General features: G+C 39.2%; 1 protein-coding gene across 1 annotated transcript in view; it reads left to right on the top strand.

Moving 5' to 3' along the window:
• Nucleotides 1–19,697, top strand: part of PDE10A (phosphodiesterase 10A) — a 283,739-nt gene that overhangs the window by 175,868 nt on the left and 88,174 nt on the right. The window contains exon 3 of the mRNA XM_081829386.1: nucleotides 196–224. Coding sequence (XP_081685512.1) covers nucleotides 196–224 — 29 coding nt within the window. The remainder of the gene's footprint in view (nucleotides 1–195; nucleotides 225–19,697) is intronic.

Genomic DNA, 19,697 nt, shown 5'->3' with positions numbered 1-19,697 from the left:
TGTTGTGGTATTTCGTTTCCCTCCAAACTTTATTGTACATCTAACTCTATTATGTTTAACCTTTAGTTGATAGATGTTTAAAGCCAAATTCTTAGATTTTGTAAGAAGTTTATTGAGAGTGAATGACATATTCTGTATTTCAGAACCTACTTGGAGTTTCTAATTGTGTTTTTCCCTTCCTTTTCCTTCCACCAGATGAATCGGCTCCTAAGGAAGTCAGCAGGGTAAGTCGTGTGAATATAATTTTGCCACCACAGTATAGGGAGTAAATAACTTGCATACATTTTCTCAGTGCTCTCACATGTGAAAGTATTAGAAAAATAATGGCAAAACCCAAGTGTCTGCTCCGGAGCATCACTCATTAGTATGGAGTGAAGTCAGGAGGGAGAACGGTTGCAAATTGGAGGCCCCCAAAGTGAGTAGCACGAACAGCTGCGTTTTGTTTGGCCCGCACGTGCGTGTGGGGTTTTCTGAATGAGTTGCCAACATTAGAAACTGAGAGACTGCAGGTAAAGAACGGACTTCTGGCTGCTTTTACACTGACACAAACATTCCCAATGTGGTGGCAGGCTGCTCCAGCCAAGGAGCGAAAGCCTCGCTCACGCTCCCCCAGCGAGCAGCTCTAGCCTGCCTTTGAGTTCATGCACCTTGTTTGTGGGTGAACGAAAGGTGACTGCTTGTGTATTCAAGACCGTGGCATTCCTCAGTACTTTTAGAAATATTAAACGCACTGTTTTCGTGTCCAAGAGAAACTACTTAGTGTTAACTTTAAGAGACTTATTAAACTTAAAAGCTTGTGGGGCATGAGTACTGAAAGCTTTTAGCAAACTGTGCTTAGTACTACAAAGTTATAATTCATTGCATATGAAAAATATTTTAATTATATATTCTGTATATAGTAAAGATCGTATATGTGGATTGAATATTGAAAATAATCATTTGAATTGCATCTGATGCAGTCTTAGGTAAGACATCACTAGTATAAAATAGAAACTGAAGTATTGTTCGTAGGATCACATATACAGGTATATTCCTTCACTTTGGATTATCTGAAGAAAGGAATCTCTAAAATGACTGGAGCCATTGCTGGAGACTGGGCAGAACTCGCTCTGTCCATGGCAACCTTTACCGACTCTTAAGGTTTCTGTAAATCTCAGGGTTTTACTGGAGACCTCCACTATTAACAGAGCTCACAACTGGAAAGTTCCCAAGTCTGGGTGCTTTAGGGTATAGCGGGGGCTTGAGGGGTCAGCCTGGAATTTTTGCAGCCACTGGGAGTAGCAGCAAAGGCTAGAAAGGGATGTTTGAAGATAAAGAGGGGATTCTGACAGGAAGAAACAGGCAGAGTCAGAAGACATTGGGGTGTTGCTCTCAGCAGAGCTGCCATCTCGAATCTCTGAAGTCGCACCATGCGCTTTGTAAATGAAGGGTGGCGCGGAGAAATCTACAGCTGGATGAACGTGGGCGAGTGAGGCTGGGAACTCCGTACGTTAGTCTTGAACAAGTGAAACTGGAGTTATCAGGCATCAGATTGGAGATACTTAGAAAGCAAGTGCTTACACTGTTGAGCCAAGAGGAAAGGCCATAGCTAGATACGTAGATGGATTTGGGTCTGTAGCATATAGACAATGCCATGGGATGAAACAACATCACTTAGGCCGTTTGTCTATGGAGAGAAAAGGTCTGAGCGCTGAACTTTGGACGCTCCAGTTGTTTCGTGGAGAAGACGTGGAAAAGTTCACAAAGGAGATGCAGAAGGAAAAGTCAGTAACATGAGGAAAACCAAGAAAACTCCTTTGTCAACAGATTTTTAAAAAATAAACTATAGGACTGTGTATTTATTTAAGCTCCATTTTATCTTGTTTGGAACCATCCCAACACTTTGAGGAAAGCCTCATTCTTAACTTCTGTTACCTAACATTCTGTTTCTGTTTTGAAGCTACAAATCTGAGTAATATTTCCAAGTTCTTTCCCTATGCCCCTTTTCAGTTTATTAAATAAGTAGGGCATTGCTACATATGGAAATTTCACCCATAATAATAATGTGAGATACCATGTCAGATGCCTTAAAAGCAGCATATCCTGGGGCACCTGGGTGGTCAGTTGGTTAAGCGTCCAACTCCAGATCTCAGCTCAGGTCTTGATCTCCGCCTCATGAGTTTGAGCCCTGCGTTGAGCTCCACACTGGGCACGGAATCTACTCAAAGCAAAACAAAACAAAACAAAGCAGCATATCTGAGCAGTCTGCTATATTTTTCTGATTACACATCGTCATTCAGTCACCACACAGTAATTGATCCCCACTCCTCTAGGCTCATTGAGGAAGAAGCTGGACAGAACTTCTCCCATCACAGTGTTTCCGTCAGTGTGAGGGGTAGAGGCAGTAGACACAATAAGTAAATAACACGTGCACTGGGTCAGTGGTAATGAGCACCTGAGAGACAGAGCCAGGGTGCGGGGCGGCGGGGGGCGGGGCGGCGGGGGGCGAGGCAGCTGGGCGGCGGGCTGGGTGCGTGTGCATGTGCAGCCGGGCGCAGCTCGCCAGGAAGGTGACTGAGGGAAGACAGAAGGGGCGTGAAGCCGTGAACCTTGCTGAGAGCTGGGGGAAGAGCATTTCAGGCAGGTGGAACAGCAAGGGCAGAAGCCTGAAGACAGGAGGCTTATTGTACAATTATTATTTAATTTTTTTGAAAGCGGTTGCTTTCCTAAAATTCATTTTGCACATATTCTTCCTCTCACATCTCAAAGTAGCTTTATCCTGGGTATACTAGCATGATTCTCACACCTGTGTATTTTGGGTAGTTTTTCTTCTTTTTCTAATGCTGTTATATATGTTGAGAAGTTATTTGTTGACTTCTATTTTTATGTTTGTTTGTCTTTGAATGGTGTTAGGTTTGGTGTTTATGGGTAGAATTTCCTTGTCTCTGCATACTGTAAATGTAAGTGTTGTTAGAATTGTCCTGTTGGATGCTGTGTTGGAATGCTAGCTAGTGATGTTCAGCAACACCGATTAAGTAGGAGGTGGCCAAGGGGAACAGTGAGGGAACAGAGTGGTGGACATTCCCACAGGAGAAATTGACCTATGTTACTTGTCTGTAGGTTGACTGAAACAAATTGTTGTATTGGAATCAACATTTCTTTGTAACGTTTTCATTTTAACCTGTCCTGGTAAACAGTACGACTACATCCAGTCTAGTGATTTCATAAAACTGAAAGAACGCTCAATTCTGTTAGTGAATCCTGCTTTCCTTGAATTTCTCAGTGTGTTTCGAAATTCAGGGCCCTGCTGCATAAACAGCGGGAACTCACATCCACTGCTCACCATATGCATTTGGGATCCTATGTCATTAATTTCCCCAGAGCATTTGTTATTAACTTAATGCAACAGTGCCATTTCTTGGGACGGGGAATTTTAAGTAAGCCCTTGGTGACTGTTTTCAATTAGGTTTCACTGGCATTAGGTCGCCTTGAAATCGGTGGCACATGGCTGCCGCAATTGCCTGGTTTCTCTGTTTTTATCTTATTTAGTTCTTTAACAAAGTGAGAGGGGGAAGATTATAGACGGACAACTTTTTTTTTAAGATTTTTAAGTTATCTCTACAACCAATGTGGGGCTTGATCAAGAGCCACACACTCCACTGACTGAGCCAGCCAGGTGTCCCTAGAATGACAACTTTTAAATGATTGTTTCTCCTGGGATAGTCTTTTGCTTTTATTTATTTGTTTGTTTGTTTAGGAGGGGGACAGGGAGAGGCAGAGGGAGAGGTGTGCGCACCTCTTTATTTACTTTTTTAAAGATTTTATTAATTTATTTGACGGAGAGAGAGAGCACAAGCCACGGGGAGTGGCAGAGGGAGAGGGAGAAGCACTCCCTGATGAGCAGGGAGCCCGATGCCCAGCTTGATCCCAAGACCCCGGGATCATGACCAGAGCAGAAGGCAGATGCTTAATCCCTGGAGCCACCCAGGCGCCCCAGTAAAAATCTTAAAAAAAAAAAAAAGAGATAATCTTTTCATACTTAAATAGGTGTATTTCCTTTTATGTGAATTGCATCTCTGTGCCTTTTGTTATAATACATTTAAAAGAGCTTGTCTGATACAGTGTAAATCACACTTAGATTTGAATTCCTACTTTGCCACTATTTATCTGGGTGACATTTTAATAAAACAACTTTTCAAAGCCTCAAATGTAAAGTGGGGATAAAATCAACCAAACTTAGAGGATGCAGCTAAAACAGGATGAAAATTTATATTCTTATATTCATTATTAGAACACCAAAAATAAACTTTTAAAAAGCAGAGGGGAGAATTAATAAGAGAAGTACTTAATGATCAACACTTAAAAATATAGATGTGATTATTAATGTAAGGTATTTTCTTAAATGGATCAATAAAATAGACTATCTTTGGCAACCTCTTCAAGAAGTAAAATACAAATGTTAAGGAATGAGAAAGGGAATATAACTATAAACACGGAAGTTATGAATGATTTAATAGGAAATACTGTATACTAATACATTTGAAAATTTGGACATAATGGCCAATTTTGAGGAAATTCTAAATTATCGAAACTGAAGAAGAGTTAAGAAATCTAAACATACTATTAACCAATGAAAAATCTGAAAAATTAGTGAAAACCACCTAAAATGGCATGATGTCCAAAAGCTTTACTGGGTAATTCCACCAAACATTAAAGAGGAGATAATTTCTACATAATACAAAATATGTATTTCAGAAGTTAGAGAAAGAACTCATTCTAGGAGGGAAGTTTATTCCTGACACAAAAGTTAGAGTATTATAAAAAACAAAAAAACTACCAACCATTTTTACTAGTGGAAACATAAGTGCGAAAATCCTAAGTAAATAAATTCAGCAGCACTTTAATAGTTTTTCATTGCCAGGCGATGGCAAGTAGGTTAGTGCAGTAATCCTATAAGAGATGAAGATGATTTGGACCAGGGTAGCGGGTAATGGAGGTGAGGAGCAGTGCTTGGATTGATAGATGCAATTCTAGATATATTTGGAAGGTAGAGCTAACAAGAGTTGCTGATTAATCCAGATGCACACATCTTATATAAAATAAGAAAGGAGAAATGATGGCATTTCGGTTTTGCCTGAGCAAATGAGAAGATGGGATGCCATTACATGGATGGGAGTGTTTGCAGGAAGTCATCGTGGGGTGGCGAGGTCATCAGGTGCTCAGGTTTGGATGTGCTATTTGAGATACCTAATAGATTTTTAGATAGAGATGTTAAGGAGGTAGTGGTTGGATATATGGGTCTGGACTTTAGGTGAATGAAGTGAATTAGAGATACAAATTTGAGATTTATTAGTGATATGGGTGATTTAAGAACCACCAGTATATAATGGGATGTAAGGATGCAAGGCTGGATGAGATCACGGAGGAAGTGAGTGTGGTTTAAATAGAGAAGAAAATGTAAAGACCAGCCCAGGGCCAGGACATTTAGGAGTCTGAGGTAGGAGGAAGGCTTACAAAGACTGAAAAGAAGTGTCCAGGAGTCAGGGGAGAACCACGGGGCACGTGCGTAGCAGTCAGTATGTCAAGTAAAAGACAGTAGTCAACCACGTCAAATGCTGCCCATATTTCAGGGGAGCTGAGAGTTACCCTGTGGATTTGGCAATGTTGAAGTCGTTGGTAATCTTAATAAGAGCTGTTTCATTGGAACGATTAGAGTGAGTTTGAGGAAGTGAAAAGAGAAACTGAAGGCAGTGAATATAGACAGTTGTTTTATGGAGTTTTGCCTTAAAAGGGAGAGGGGAAAGAGAGGTGGGGGAGCTAGATAGGAGGGGGATCAATACTCTTTTTACTGAGCTGTAATCGACATGTGACATTTTATTAGTTCAGGTGTATGACACAGTGCACAGCGATTCAATATCTGTAGTGCTGCGAAGTGATCACCCTCGTGAGTCTAATGAACACCCATCACCACACATAGTCACATTTTTGTCTTGTGATGAGGTCTTTTAAGATCTACTCTCTTAGCAACTTTGAAACACATAATACAGTATTGTTAACTGTAGTCACCATGCTGTACATGACATCCCTGGGACTTCCTTATTTTATAAGTGGACATGTGTACCTTTTGACCTTCTTTGTTCATTTTGTTCACCCCTCAATTCCTGGAATGTTTGGTTTTTAAAATGTTTTTTCTTATTTAAAAAAAGGGGTAAATGACAACGTGCACATGTATTTATGGGAGTGATCCGGGAGAGAGGAAGTGTGCTGATACAGGACAGGGAAGGAAGAACACTGGAAGGACGCTGCCTTGCCCACCTTTGGAGCCTCCTTGTGGCATATCAGTCTTTTCCTTTAGAACTGAGCCCCATTTACTCATTTTCCATTTCTTTTCATACCGTATCATCTATAAAAGACTTTAAATTGGTTATCAGAAAAATAAGTATAACAACAAAACAGTGGAAGAAGAAGAGAAAAAAATTTTTTGAGTAGTCAGTACTTTTCTCTGAATAAGCAGAAGACTTGACTTTCAATTCCAGACACGTGAAGCATGACCCAAGGGAAGGCACTTCACTTATTCTCTAAGGGAAGAGTGCTGATCCATTTTTTTTCAGGGCAAAGTTTTATTGAGTTTCATAAAAACGCAAATCTGTTTATAGATCTGATTTTACATCAATCATTAGTTTCAAAGGCATAATATTAAAATGTGGTTCAACGTTAAGTAAATGAAGTAATATACAGGTGGCTGGAGTAGCGTAGACACATGTTAGAATTTTCTGGAGTAATTTCTCATGTTACCTATATCCTCCCTCTAGTAGATAATCCCGGGCTATGGTGCTGTGGCCCAAGGATAGAAGTTAGAACATGCAGAGAAGCAGACAGAAAGCATGTCTTTAAAATCTTCCTGAGTATAATTTCCTTTAATCAGACTTCGGCTAAGAGGTGGGCCTTGGACAGTTAATGATGATACTTATAAACAGGGATCTGGAGAGCAGGCAGGTAACCTGTCCCCATTGATTATCAGCATATCTGTAAGACTGAGAAACCAGAAGAACAGGCAGTAGATGTAATGTTCCCATCAGGTAAAATGAGATTCTGGCATTTTGAATTTTGAATATCATAGAGCCCAAGTATTTCTTATTACATTGGAAAATCACCCCACCTTAGGGAGGAATATGGGGCACCTACAAGCAAAGTCCATGTTTTCCTCATTACACAGGCCAAAATAGCTTTAGGCAACCTGAGTTTTATGGAAACCCAAAATAAGGTTTCTTATAAAGCGTGGTATGGTTAGTTTTAGCCTAAATTTCATTTCAGAGGCTTTGCTGCTGCTAGTTATTAACAATAGCGACAGAAACCTGAGAAACCTGTGTGGAGTATCAGTTCTAAGCATCTTGGCTTCCTGAAAGAATTATATAACCGAAGTGCATCATTCTGCTATATGGAAATATTTCATACTGACCATTTAAAGACAGTGGTTTTTGTTTGCTTGTATTTAAGATGAAGCCCATAATCTTAACAATAGATTCAACACATGGATCATCTGCCTGTGGAAGATTTTGCTGATCCATCCTGTTAATCACTATGGCAGGTGTTGTTTCATCCAAACAGCAGTATCAAACCGTTACGAAAAACAAATTTTAAAGTGGAAACTAAACACATTCCTCTTTTGCAAGATTTTATATTAATACCTATTTTGTCAGACAGTTCTTGGCAACCGCAGCTCTGTTTTAGAGGATTTTGAGAAGTACTAACTACAGAGGGACTATACTAAGCCCATACACATAGCTGGTCTTAGTCCACGGAGTCAAAAGCTGACTAAAGGCACATTTCTTTATTGTATGAAAAAGAATATACTAATGATCTAGTCAAGAGTTGCTGCACATAGAATTCACTTCCTCCTGGATTACAGTTCATTAAATTAAAACGGCAACAAAGTCATAAAAATGTTTTTATTTTGTCATAGATGTTATCACGAGCTGATACCTTCTTTTTTTTTTTTTTTTGCTTTTTTAAAAAATTTTATTTTATTATGTTATGTTAGTCACCATACAATACATCATTAGTTTTTGATGTGGTGATCCACAATTCATTGTTTTCATATACCACCCAGTGCTCCATGCAGTACGTGCCCTCTTTAATACCCATCACCAGGCTAACCCATCCCCCCACCCTCCTCCCCTCTAAAGCTGAGCTGATAGCTTTTTATCTATTTTCCCCAACTAGCATTTAAACTCCATGAGAGTAGGAGCTTTATCTGATACCTGCTGAGGAAATATTTGCTTAAAAAAGACTTAATTACATACTGACATTCAGAAATACATCTATTGGGTTAAGCACTTAGATACATCTTTTGTTTCCTTAACTTTATTATTCATCTGCCCTGAAAAGTGAATCCTTTTCTGCTAGCAGCCTTAAACTTACTAGAAATGCTTGCTGTATCCATCAGTGATTTAAAACTGTTTTTTCTCATGGATTCCTTTTTCCTAAATTATTATTAAGAAAAGCCCTTTCATCTCATGGACGTTTTTCTTCCTAAATTAAATTAGTTAATATCAGCCAACATTATAGAAACCTCTTTGGAAACTTACAGTAATGTTCTTCAGGAATATTAAGTTTTTATTATTTCTGTTTCCTTGTGTCGAGCTAACCTGTTTTTAAGAATACCTGACTTACAGAATCCCAGCAGCTGGCCTCCACCACTTTTAACAGGGATTCACTGTCTCACCTTGTATCCTACTGTGCTGTTCTCCCGTGGCCTCCAAGGTTCTGTACCCTTCCTAGCTTTCTGTGAAATGCTTCCTCTGAGCTTCCATGCTGAGCTGCTGGTGCACCTGCCTTCCTACCCTGTACCACACTTTGAAACAACTCTATGTGTAGCATTTCCTCTGTGCCCAGTTACATAGCAGAGCAAGTAAAGGCAACTAGCTGCTTTTTTTTTTTTTTTCCTGTAGTATTAGGGTAAGTTCAGGATGAGTGTCCTAGTCCCTTGGCTATATTCAGGATTTTAAAACTTTTTAAAATAAGCATTTGCAAAAGGGTCAGCAGCACCCTCTTTGCTATGTACCCCCATTCTCTTTGTCTGTCTTTGAGGTTCACAGCCTTCCATAACTCTTCCTTGTGATCGCTCATTCTTAGAATAGTTAGAATTTTTCCACCAGTGATGTTTGTGTAACATAAATGACCTCTATCATTTATTTTAATCTAAAATATCTAAATCATTTTGGTAACATTGTCCTTAATATGTAGTATTGTAAAAGTTTGGCAGTTTCTTGTAAAGTTAAGCATACATTTACTTTCTGACCCACGAATTTTACTACTCTTATGTAGTTGCCTAAGATAACTGAAAACAGAAAGATGTTCATCGTAGCTTTATTCTTAATAGCCCAGAGCTGGAAAACATAAACATCCCAAATGATCAACGGTGGTAGAATGGATAAACATATCATTTGTCTTTATTCATGCAACAGAATGCAACTAGCAATAGAAAGGAGCAAAGTACTGGAACACACAGCAACATGCATGAATCTCAGTGATACTATGTCAAGCAGGTAAAGCAGGGTTTAAAACAGTATGTATTTTATCAGTCCATTTCGATAAAATTCTAAAACCAAAGTAAGGCTAATCTGTGGTGGAAAGAAGTCAGAAATAGTGGCTGTCTTGGGGGCAGGGGGTGATTAAGGATTATGGGAGAGATTTTATAAAGAGATTAAATGTTCTGTGTCCTCTATTATTATCATTATTATGGAGATGTTTATTATTAAAATTATTTCTTTTAAAAATTATTTTTTATTTTTGACAAATAATAATTGTATATATGTAAGTGTCCATTTTAGTGTACACCACGTGGTAGAGGTGTGCATTGTGAAGTGATTGTTGCGATCAAGTTAATGAGCACGCCTGTCACCCACACACTTGGGGTGTGTGTTGGGGGTGTGGGTGTGGTGAGAGCACTGATCTACCTCAGCAGTTTTCAGGTATACACTACAGTCTTTTTAGTTGTAGGCACCATTCTGTACATCAGGTCCTAGAACTTTTTCATCTTACAACTGAAAGTTTATAATCTTTTTTTCCATATATATATATATATATATATATTTATTTATTTATTATTCCACAGTTATTCGTGTAGAAGTTAATCACAGATATGAAGTGACCTCCTATCATTGTCTGGGATTGTCACTTAACCACTGAATGCCCTTGCAGCCTTTGAGTGCTTTGCTTTCTTAAATCACACAGGGTAGATCGTTTCAGTCACTTTTGGACACACAGAAAAGCTGCTCAGTAAATGAGCAGTGGAGGGATCGGTGCTTTCCTGAGCCTCTTATTGCTTTCTTCCTTTCCTTCCGTTTTAACTTTTGTTCATAGACATTTTCTCTGCATGCAAGTAGAGAGAATTGCATGTTGACCACCATGTACCTGTCATCCAGCTTCAATGATGATCATTTTGCTATTCCTGTTGCATTAGCTTGCTGGTGTAGTTTGAAGCAGATCTCAGTCATCTATGTAATTTCAGCCATAAAGACTTCAGTATAGATTTCTAATAGGAAATGACATTAAAAAAAAAAATCTCAATTATGTGCCGTTTTCATGCCTGACAATAATCACACTTAACAATATCTTAATACTTGGACCAGATTCAGTTTTTCTCAACTCTCTGAAAAGATTCTTTTTACAGTTGTTTTGTTCGAATTAGGATCCTTAAAAGGGTACATGTGGCATTGGATTGATATGTCTCTATGTCTGTTTTAATCTCTAAGGTCCTCTCTCTCTTTTTTAATGATAATCTGTTTTAAAAATTTTAATTCCAGTATAATTAGCATACAGTGTTATGTTGGTTTCAGGTGTACAATATAGTGATTCAATAGTTCTGTACATCACCTTTACTCATCACAGTGTCTCCTTTAATCCCCATCATCTGTTTCACCCATCCCCCCCCACCCACCTCTCCTCTGGTAATCATCGGTTTGTTCTCTGTATATAAGAGTCTCTTTTTTTCTTTGCTTGTTTGTTTTGTTTCTTAAATTCCACATATGAGTGAAATCATATGATATTTGTCTTTCTCTGACTGACTTATTTCACTTAGCACTGTACCCTCTAGATCCATCCATGTTGTTGTAAATGGTAAGATTTCATTCTATTTTATGGCTGAGTAATATTACACACACACACACACACACACACACCACATCTTCTTTGTCCATTCATCTGTTCATGGACACTTGGCTGTTGTACATAATGCTGCAATAAATATAAGGGTGCATATAGCTTTTCAAATTAGTGTTTTCATAAACTTTAGGTAAATACTCAATAATGGAATTACTGGATCATATGGTAATTCTATTTTTAAGTTTTTGAGAAACCTCCATACTGTTTTCCACAGTGGCTGCACCAGTTTGCATCCCACCAGAAAGGTTTGTAACCTTCGACTGACTTCTCCCCATTTTCTCCACACACCAGCCCCTGACACCTGCCAATCTAATCTATACTTCCATGAGTTTGCCTTTTTAGATTCCACATGTAAGTGAGGTAATACAGTGTTTGTCTTTCTGTATCTAGTTTATTTTACTTAACATAATGCCCTCTAGGTTCATCCATGTTACCACAAATAGCAGGATTTCCTCCATTTTTTAGGGCTGAACACAATATTCTAATGCCATATATATATATATATACATACATACACACACACACACAAATGCTACACAAAATTATATATAAATTATGCATATATTTATGTATGTATATATATTATATATACATACACAATTTGTGTGTGTGTGTGTGTGTGTGTGTGTGTGTGACGTTTTCTTTATACATTCATCTGTTGACAGACACTTCGGTTATTTCCATATCTTGGCTATTGTGAAAAATGCTGGACTGAACATAGGTGCAGATATCTCTTTGAGATAGTGATTTCATTTCCCTCGAACATACACCCAGAAAAAAGATTGCTGGATTATTTGATAGTTCTGGTTTTAATTTTTTGAGAAACCTCCGTGCTGTTTTCCATAGTAACAGCATCAGTTCACATTCCCACCCCTGGTACCCAAGGGCTCCCTTTTCTCCACACCCCTACCGACACTTGTTCTCTCTCATCTTTGTGATGATAGCCATCCTAACAGGTGTGAGGTGATATCTCATTGTGATTTTGATTTGCATTTTCCTGATGATTAGTGATATTAAACACCTTTTCCTGCACCTGTTGGCCATTTGTATGTCTTCTTTGGAAAATGTCTGTTCAGCCCCTCTGCCCATTTTTTAATTGAGTCATTTGGGATTATTTTTCTATTCAGGTGTATGAGTGGGGTTGTTTTTTTTTCATATCTTAGATATTACTTCTTTATCAGATAAATGGTTTGAAATATTTTCTCCATTCTGTGGTTTGGCTTTTGATATCATATCCAAAAAATCATTGCCAAGACCAGTGTCAAGGAACTGTGTTTTCCTTGTGATTTCCTCTAGGAGTTTTACAGTTTCAGGTCTTAAATGTAAGTCTTTAATTCATTTGAGTTGATTTTGTGTATGCTGAAAGATAAGGGTCCAGTTTCATTCTTCTGTATGTGGATATCCAGTTTCCCCAGCACCATTTATTGAAGAGACTGTCCTTTCCACATTGTATATTCTTGGTGCCCTCCTTAAAGATGAGTGGACTGTATATGCATGGCTGTATTTCTGAGTTCTCTGTTCTATTCCATTCATCTTTGTATCTCTTTTTATGCCAGTACCATATTACTTTGATTACTAGAGCCTTATAATGATATAGTTTGAAATCAGGAAGAGTGATGCTTCTAGTTTTGTTCTTTTTTCTCAAGATTGCTTTGGATTTTCAGGGTCTTTGTGGTTCCAAACAAATTTTAGGGTTGTTTTTTCTCTTTCTGTGGAAAAAAAAAAAACAAACTTGGAATTTTGATAGGGATTGCATTGTGACTAGATAGATCCCTTTGGATACTATTGACATTTTAACTATATTAATTCTTGCAATCCCTGAACATGGAATTTCTTTCCATTTATTTTGTGTCTTCTTCTCTTTCATTTTTCAATTTTTTATAAGTTTCAGTCTACATATCTTACATCTCCTTGGTTAAATTTATTCCCAAATATTTTATTATTTTTTGATGCTGTTGTAAATAGCTTGTTGTTAGTGCATAGAAATGATTTCTGTATGTTGATTTTGTATGTCTTAATAAGTATATATGTTATAAGGATTTATCTACTTGTCAGAGTTTAATGAATTTCACATTTTAGTGTTTCTTTAATTTACCTAAAAATCTAAAAGAATATTGACACCTTAGGTTTGCTGCTTTCAGTGGTATGGCTTAGCATTTCTGAAACTACTTATGTATATTCTAGGCCTGAGAAGGGGTATAAATATATTAAGGCTCTTGTCAGTAAGATTTCTCACTGTTGCAAGAGGGAATTACAAATATGGAAATGGGGAGTATTAGAATGCACACTGAATTGTTAGCTGGAACTAGAGGTATTAGTATGAATTCATAGTTTTTATTATCCCTATACATACATATAGATAAATACAGAATTACCCATTTGTATATAAGTATATATATTTATATGAGGGCTTCTCATCTATACACTGTTTACATAAATGAGAGGCCTAGAGGCCTTGACAGCAGTGGCCCATACAACTCCTGTGCTTAAATTTTAAATACCCCTCTCCATTAAAAGGAACTTGTATTTCTTTGAGAAACAGAAATGGCTAATACCAGGGCTGGCAAAATACGTGATGAGAAAGTAAGAAAGTGTTGTAAGAATCATGAAGAATGTCAGAGGGATACAGGAGCTATCTTGAGGGGATTCCTGCTGGTCAAATCTGGGATAATGGGAGAATCAAAATGCATATGTGATGATATTAATGGATGGTAACCTATTGAATAAAATAAGAATCTGTGAGGGACGCCTGGGTGGCTCAGTCGGTTAAGCGTCTGCCTTCGGCTCAAGTCATGATCCCAGGGTCCTGGGATCGAGTCCTGCATCGGGCTCCCTGCTCTGCAGGGAGCCTGCTTCTCCCTCTGCCTCTCTCTCTCTCTCTCTCATGAATAAATAAATAAAATCTTTAAAAAAAAAAATAAGAATCTGTGAGTCCAGACTCATATAAATGAATGAATGAATGAGAAGAATGGAAAGCTCTTCTTCCCAGTGGAATGCCAAATACCAAATACAGGAGGGATGATAGAGTTCTGGCCCCAGCACTTCCACTGTACTGTTGCCAAAAATGCAAACCTGATTCTAATCTTGAGAAAACATCAGATGAATCCTAACTGACCCACATTATACAAAACATCAGGTTCAAGAAACACAAGGGAAGGACTGTGGAATTATTCCACATTAAAGTATACCAAATAGGCATGACAACCAAATGCCATATGTGATCTGGGATTTGACCCTGGCCCAGCAGGATGGATAACTATAAGGATATTATTGGCATTTGAATGTGGAGTTTTAATTAGCTAATATTGTTGTGGCAATGTTAAAATTTCTGATCAAGGTAACTATGTTATAACTATGTAAGAGAATATTCTGTTTCTTAGGAAATACACAGTGAATTGTGGGGTAAAGAGCACACCAACATGTTCTCACATATTCAGAAAAAACTATTTATGACTATGGTGTGTGTGTGTGTGTAGATAGAATAATAGATAATAGGTAAAGAGGAAGGAAGGCAGAATTAACTGAGAATGAGAAAGCAAATAGGACAAAATGTCAATATCGATGGCATCGAGGAGTTTTTTGTATTCTTGTGGTTTTTTATAAGTTTGAAATTATGTCAAAAATAAATTACAAAAAAGATAAGTTGTAAAAGAAATAGGAAAAATTTAAAGAATGAGAAGATATTATTCAATTATAGGATTATACTAAAAACTAAAAGCTGTTTTTGCACACTGTTCTGTGTTTATCCAGCCCTTGTCTCATCATGTTTTCTAGTGAATTGTCCTAGCCCTTCAGGACAGGCCAGTGATCCCTCATGGAATCATGGGCTCTCAGGCCAGCAGGGATCACAGACTTCACACCGTTCAAGTTCTCATTTCATTCTTGAATTGCGTCTAACCTCTCCTGGTGAAGTGGTTTTCCCATCTCTGTTTAAATACTTAATTCATTTTAGCAAGTCTGGGAGCATTTGTTTTCTGGGCTAAACCAGCTATCACCAAGGATTAGTACTGCTCCACTTGTTACCATCATATCTCATAAAACATTACTCCCCTCTAGGTGATGGAGACACTGTCCCCCTAGTTCCCTGTTCCAAGTGCTCTTGGGCATCACAGCAAACCGACAAGAGTGGCTCAGGACCCATGAAAGTTCTATGGGAGGAAAAAAAAAGTTCTATGGGAAACACAATGATATCTGTCAGACAGAGCTTGACAGAGTTCACAGTTCCACTATTTGGTCACTGCAATCCTTTCAGTGAAGTCACATCTTTGCAAACCCATGTTTTCAGAAGTTGCTGTAATGGAAAGCAAGCTCTACTTGAAAATTAGTGTGGAACAGAAAATGAAGGTGGCAGCATCCAATTGGATTCTAAGGCTCGAGAAGTTATGCATTGCCCAGCTCATTCTACCTGAGAATTCTAACTTCTTGAATTATGAAAGTCTCAGTGATACTCAGTATATGCTTTGGATGGGGTCTCGTGTAGAATAAAGGCAGTGAAAGGACTTTGTGAAGTTAAAATGCTGTGCAAATACCAGTTGCTTTTTTTTTAAGATTTTTTTTTTTTTGACAGAGAGAGAGAGACAGCGAGAGAGGGAACACAAGCAGGGGGAGTGGGAGAGGGAGAAGCAGACTCCCCACTGAGCAGGGAGCCGGATGTGGGGCTCGATCCCAGGACCCTGGGACCATGACCTGAGCTGAAGGCAGACGCTTAACAACTGAGCCACCCAGATGCCCCTGAGCAGCTTCATTAATATACTCTTGTGATTTTCTTTCAGTGAAGCTTTGGTCTTGAAAGTTCATTTAACTGAATTGAATCGATCCCTTAGTAAGCTTCCTTCATCACATTGTTTCCAAAGAGTGCCATGGAAGGGTGTTATTTGACATTCACCTCCACGTGTTTCCTCTGCCTTTCCTTGTGTAATGCTCATCCTGAGAAGCAAGATGGCTGGAGGCCAACAACCCAACAATCATGCTTACTACTTCACATTTATATATTAAGTTTTACAGTATATTACGGCTTGAATGATTCACTATGTAGATAGGGTTTAATATTTGAGAGTTAATAGTACATTAATATGTAATAGTAACCATAATAAAACATTTTGCTCTTATGATGCAGTTGTCATTGGCAATCAAAGGAAGCAGGGTGTACTAACCCATCTATTAGAATTTGAAGCTTAATGACAAAATGAAAATCCTAGGTCATATATTATCATAGACAGTGAGTGTTGAAAGGTATTTTTTTTAAAGATTTTATTTATTTATTTGACAGAGAGATAGATAGCGAGAGTAGAAACACAAGCAGGGGCAGAGGGAGAGGGAGAAGCAGGCTTCCTGCCAAGCAGGGAGCCTGATGCGGGGCTGGATCCCAGGACCCCGGAATCATGACCTGAGCCGAAGGTAGACGCTCATCAACTGAGCCACCCAGGCACCTGGCAAGGTATTTTAAAGGCAGTGCACTTCAGCTTCCTGTTCTATAAATGAGAAAAGGAAAGCTCAGAGACTCGGCGAAAGGAAACCCCAGAATGAACTGCCCATATTGAGGCATGCCTTCTTGTTCTCACTTGTCTGACAACCCAGTCCTTCCAGCAGAGACAGTGAATAGCTGTTCTTCCCTCTCAGCACTGCACACAGGTCCCATGAACAGGTGTACTTTTCAGTATTACGTTGTCAGAGAAAGGAAACTACCTGTGTATCATTTTTATAGGGACTCTTCTATGGGGTGACTAGGAGCCCACCTGAGGCTAGCTAAAGTGCCCCTCCCCAGAAGAAAAAGGAAGTGTTCAGAGATTTAATGGTTCTTGAACAGTCTATGTCTATGGATAGGTTTTTAGGCATGATGGTTTTTGTGTGTCTGAATCTAGGGATTCAAACTGTCATTATGACTTAGTCTCTTTGTATCTCTTAGCCTAGCTTTTCTTTGGGTTAGCTTCAGTCTCAGATAAGCTCTTTCCCAGGACTTTGGGGGGAAAAAGACAAAACGAATGGTTCTAATTAGTGGCGAGGGAGAGAGAGGGCATGTTAGAGTAGAATCTTTTCTCTGGAATTCTTCAAAACTGGCAGTCATCAAATAGGATCTTGTTTACAGATGATAAAGGAACAGCATGAGCTTTTGTGGCCCCATACAATGCTGTCGTGCTTGGTAGGCATTAGAATTTCAGAGTGTTTGTGATTTTTTCATGCAAGCTTTCGCTCCCACAGTGGTATCTGCACAAGAGTAGGACTTGGAGAATATCTGCAGCTAGAGAATAACTGGGAAGTTATGATGACTGCTAACCAGATAAACTTTTAGCAAAAAGAATCACAAAACTTGGGCAGGAGGCCAGTGGTTTACCATGGTTGAGTGCAACAAAGCAAGTAGGATGCACAGGTTCAAGGGGCTGGGGAAGCCGACCCTGGGTACATGAGGCTCAGCAGTGTGGGAGCAGAGCACACACAGAGCAGAGAAGCTGATTTTGGAGAGGACACAAGGAGTGGCAGCAGTAGGTCAGAGTCTAAGAGGACAGTAGGTCATTCTCGAAGTTGGTGCTAAAGCGTAAGAATGCTTGGTAGGTTTCTATTTTGACGCTTTGGGGTAATGTTCATTAGTTATTTCTGTTGTTCTCTCTGCTTGGAGAGCTCTTCCTCCAGATTTCTGCAAGTCTCACATCTTCACTCCTTTTCAGTGGGGATCCTTCAGGGTGGAATTCTGTCAGTTTCTGAGGATGCCTGTTCCAAAAGTGCATTCTAAAACTGTAGTTACCACAGGTGTTTGAAAACCCACTGGGGCTCACTTCTGAGACAGACCTGAGCTACATCTCCATTGCTCACCTGATGTCCACTGCCCTCTGCCTGGGACCCATCATGGTGTTTGGATCTCTAAAAAGTAGTGTCTTATTCTTTTTGGTATGTATTGCACCTTGAGACAAGTCATCCTTCGTACTTCATTTTTTGGGGCCTGCGTGGACTAGAGTCTGCTTTTAGGTCAGAAGCAGAGCGAGGTGGTGGATAATTAGCAGTCCCTGATAAGGAAGGTAGGAGAGGGTAGGCTGATTCCAGGAGAAAAGGTATTAGGTTCCACTGGAGTCTGTTCAGATGTCCCATGCCACTGAAGAAGGCTTCCCTCCCTGTCCATCCTATTTAAAAGGGTAATTCTCTCCCTCCAAAGGTCTTGGCTGTTAGCCTTCCCTGCTCCCTTTTCTGCATAGCACCTATCACCACCTGTCACACTATAATATTCACTTATTTATTTTCTTCCACCTAGAATGTAAGTTCCTTGAAGCCTGGAACTTTATTCTGTTAATTCCCTAGCATCTTTTCTGTCTAGAAGAGTGCCTGTGTATAGTAGATTGTCAGGATTGCCAGTGCCTATTTGTGGAATGATTGATTGATTCATCCATTCTTTCATGTATTTATTCACATTCACTCATTCCCCAGACATTGATTGAGAACAGTAATCAAAAATAATGGCAAGTGTTTGCAACGATGTGGATGGAGCTAGAGAGTATAATGCTGAACAGAATAAGTCAGTCAGAGAAAGACAAATACCATATGATTTCACTCCTGTGTGGAACTTAAGAAACAAAACAAATGGAAATACAAAGGAGGTGGGGGGAAAGAGAGAGGAGAGAAACAAACCAAGACACAGACTTTTGACTCTAGAGAACACACTGATGGTTACAGAGGGAAGGTGGGTGGGGGAGATGGGGGACACAGGTGATGGGGATGAAGGGATGCACTTGGGATGAGCACCAGGTGATGTATGGAAGTGCTGAATCTCTATATTGTACACCGGACACTAATGCAGCACTGCATATTAACTGTATTGGAATTTTGACAAAAGAATAATGGCAAGTAATAAACCTTCAGGAGTGAAAGGTATCTGAGTGGTCAAGAAAGAGAAAGGTGGCTTGAGACAGTGTTGTCGGCAGAGAGTAAGCACATTTTGTAGCATGTGCGAGGCCGTCCTGTGAGGAGTCTGTTATTCTAAGTACAGTGGGAAGCCTCAAGAATATTTTAAGCCAGGGAGTGACAGAATTTTATTTTGTTTATAAAATTTACCATGGCTATTGTTTGGAGAATAGGCTTAGGAAGGGAAGCTTGGTGGAAGGCAGCTTTTCAGTACTTTTAGAGAAGACACAGTGCTGGCTTGTGCTGGAAGTAGCTACGATTTAGCTTCCGCCTTTTTTTTTTTTTATTTCTTTTATTGTTATGTTAATCACCATACATCACATCATTAGTTTTTGATGTAGTGTTCCATGATTCATTGTTTGTGCATAACACCCAGTGCTCCATGCAGAACGTGCCCTCTTTAATACCCCTCACCAGGCTAACCATCCTCCCACCCCCTCCCCCCTCTAGAACCCTCAGTTTGTTTCTCAGAGTCCATCGTCTCTGATGGTTCGTCTACCCCTCCGATTCCCCCGCTTCATTCTTCCCCTCCTGCTATCTTCTTCTTTTTTATTTTAACATACAATGTATTATATGTTTCAGAGATACAGATCTGTGATTCAACAGTCTTGCACAACTCACAGCGCTCACCATAGCACATACACTCCCCAGTGTCTATCACCCAG

Source organism: Leptonychotes weddellii, chromosome 8 (genome assembly GCF_054177405.1).
Source record: "Leptonychotes weddellii isolate Sample4059 chromosome 8, ASM5417740v2, whole genome shotgun sequence".
Lineage (NCBI taxonomy): Eukaryota > Metazoa > Chordata > Mammalia > Carnivora > Phocidae > Leptonychotes > Leptonychotes weddellii.
Note: the sequence above shows the minus strand (reverse complement) of the source record. Positions and strands in the feature narration are given on the sequence as shown.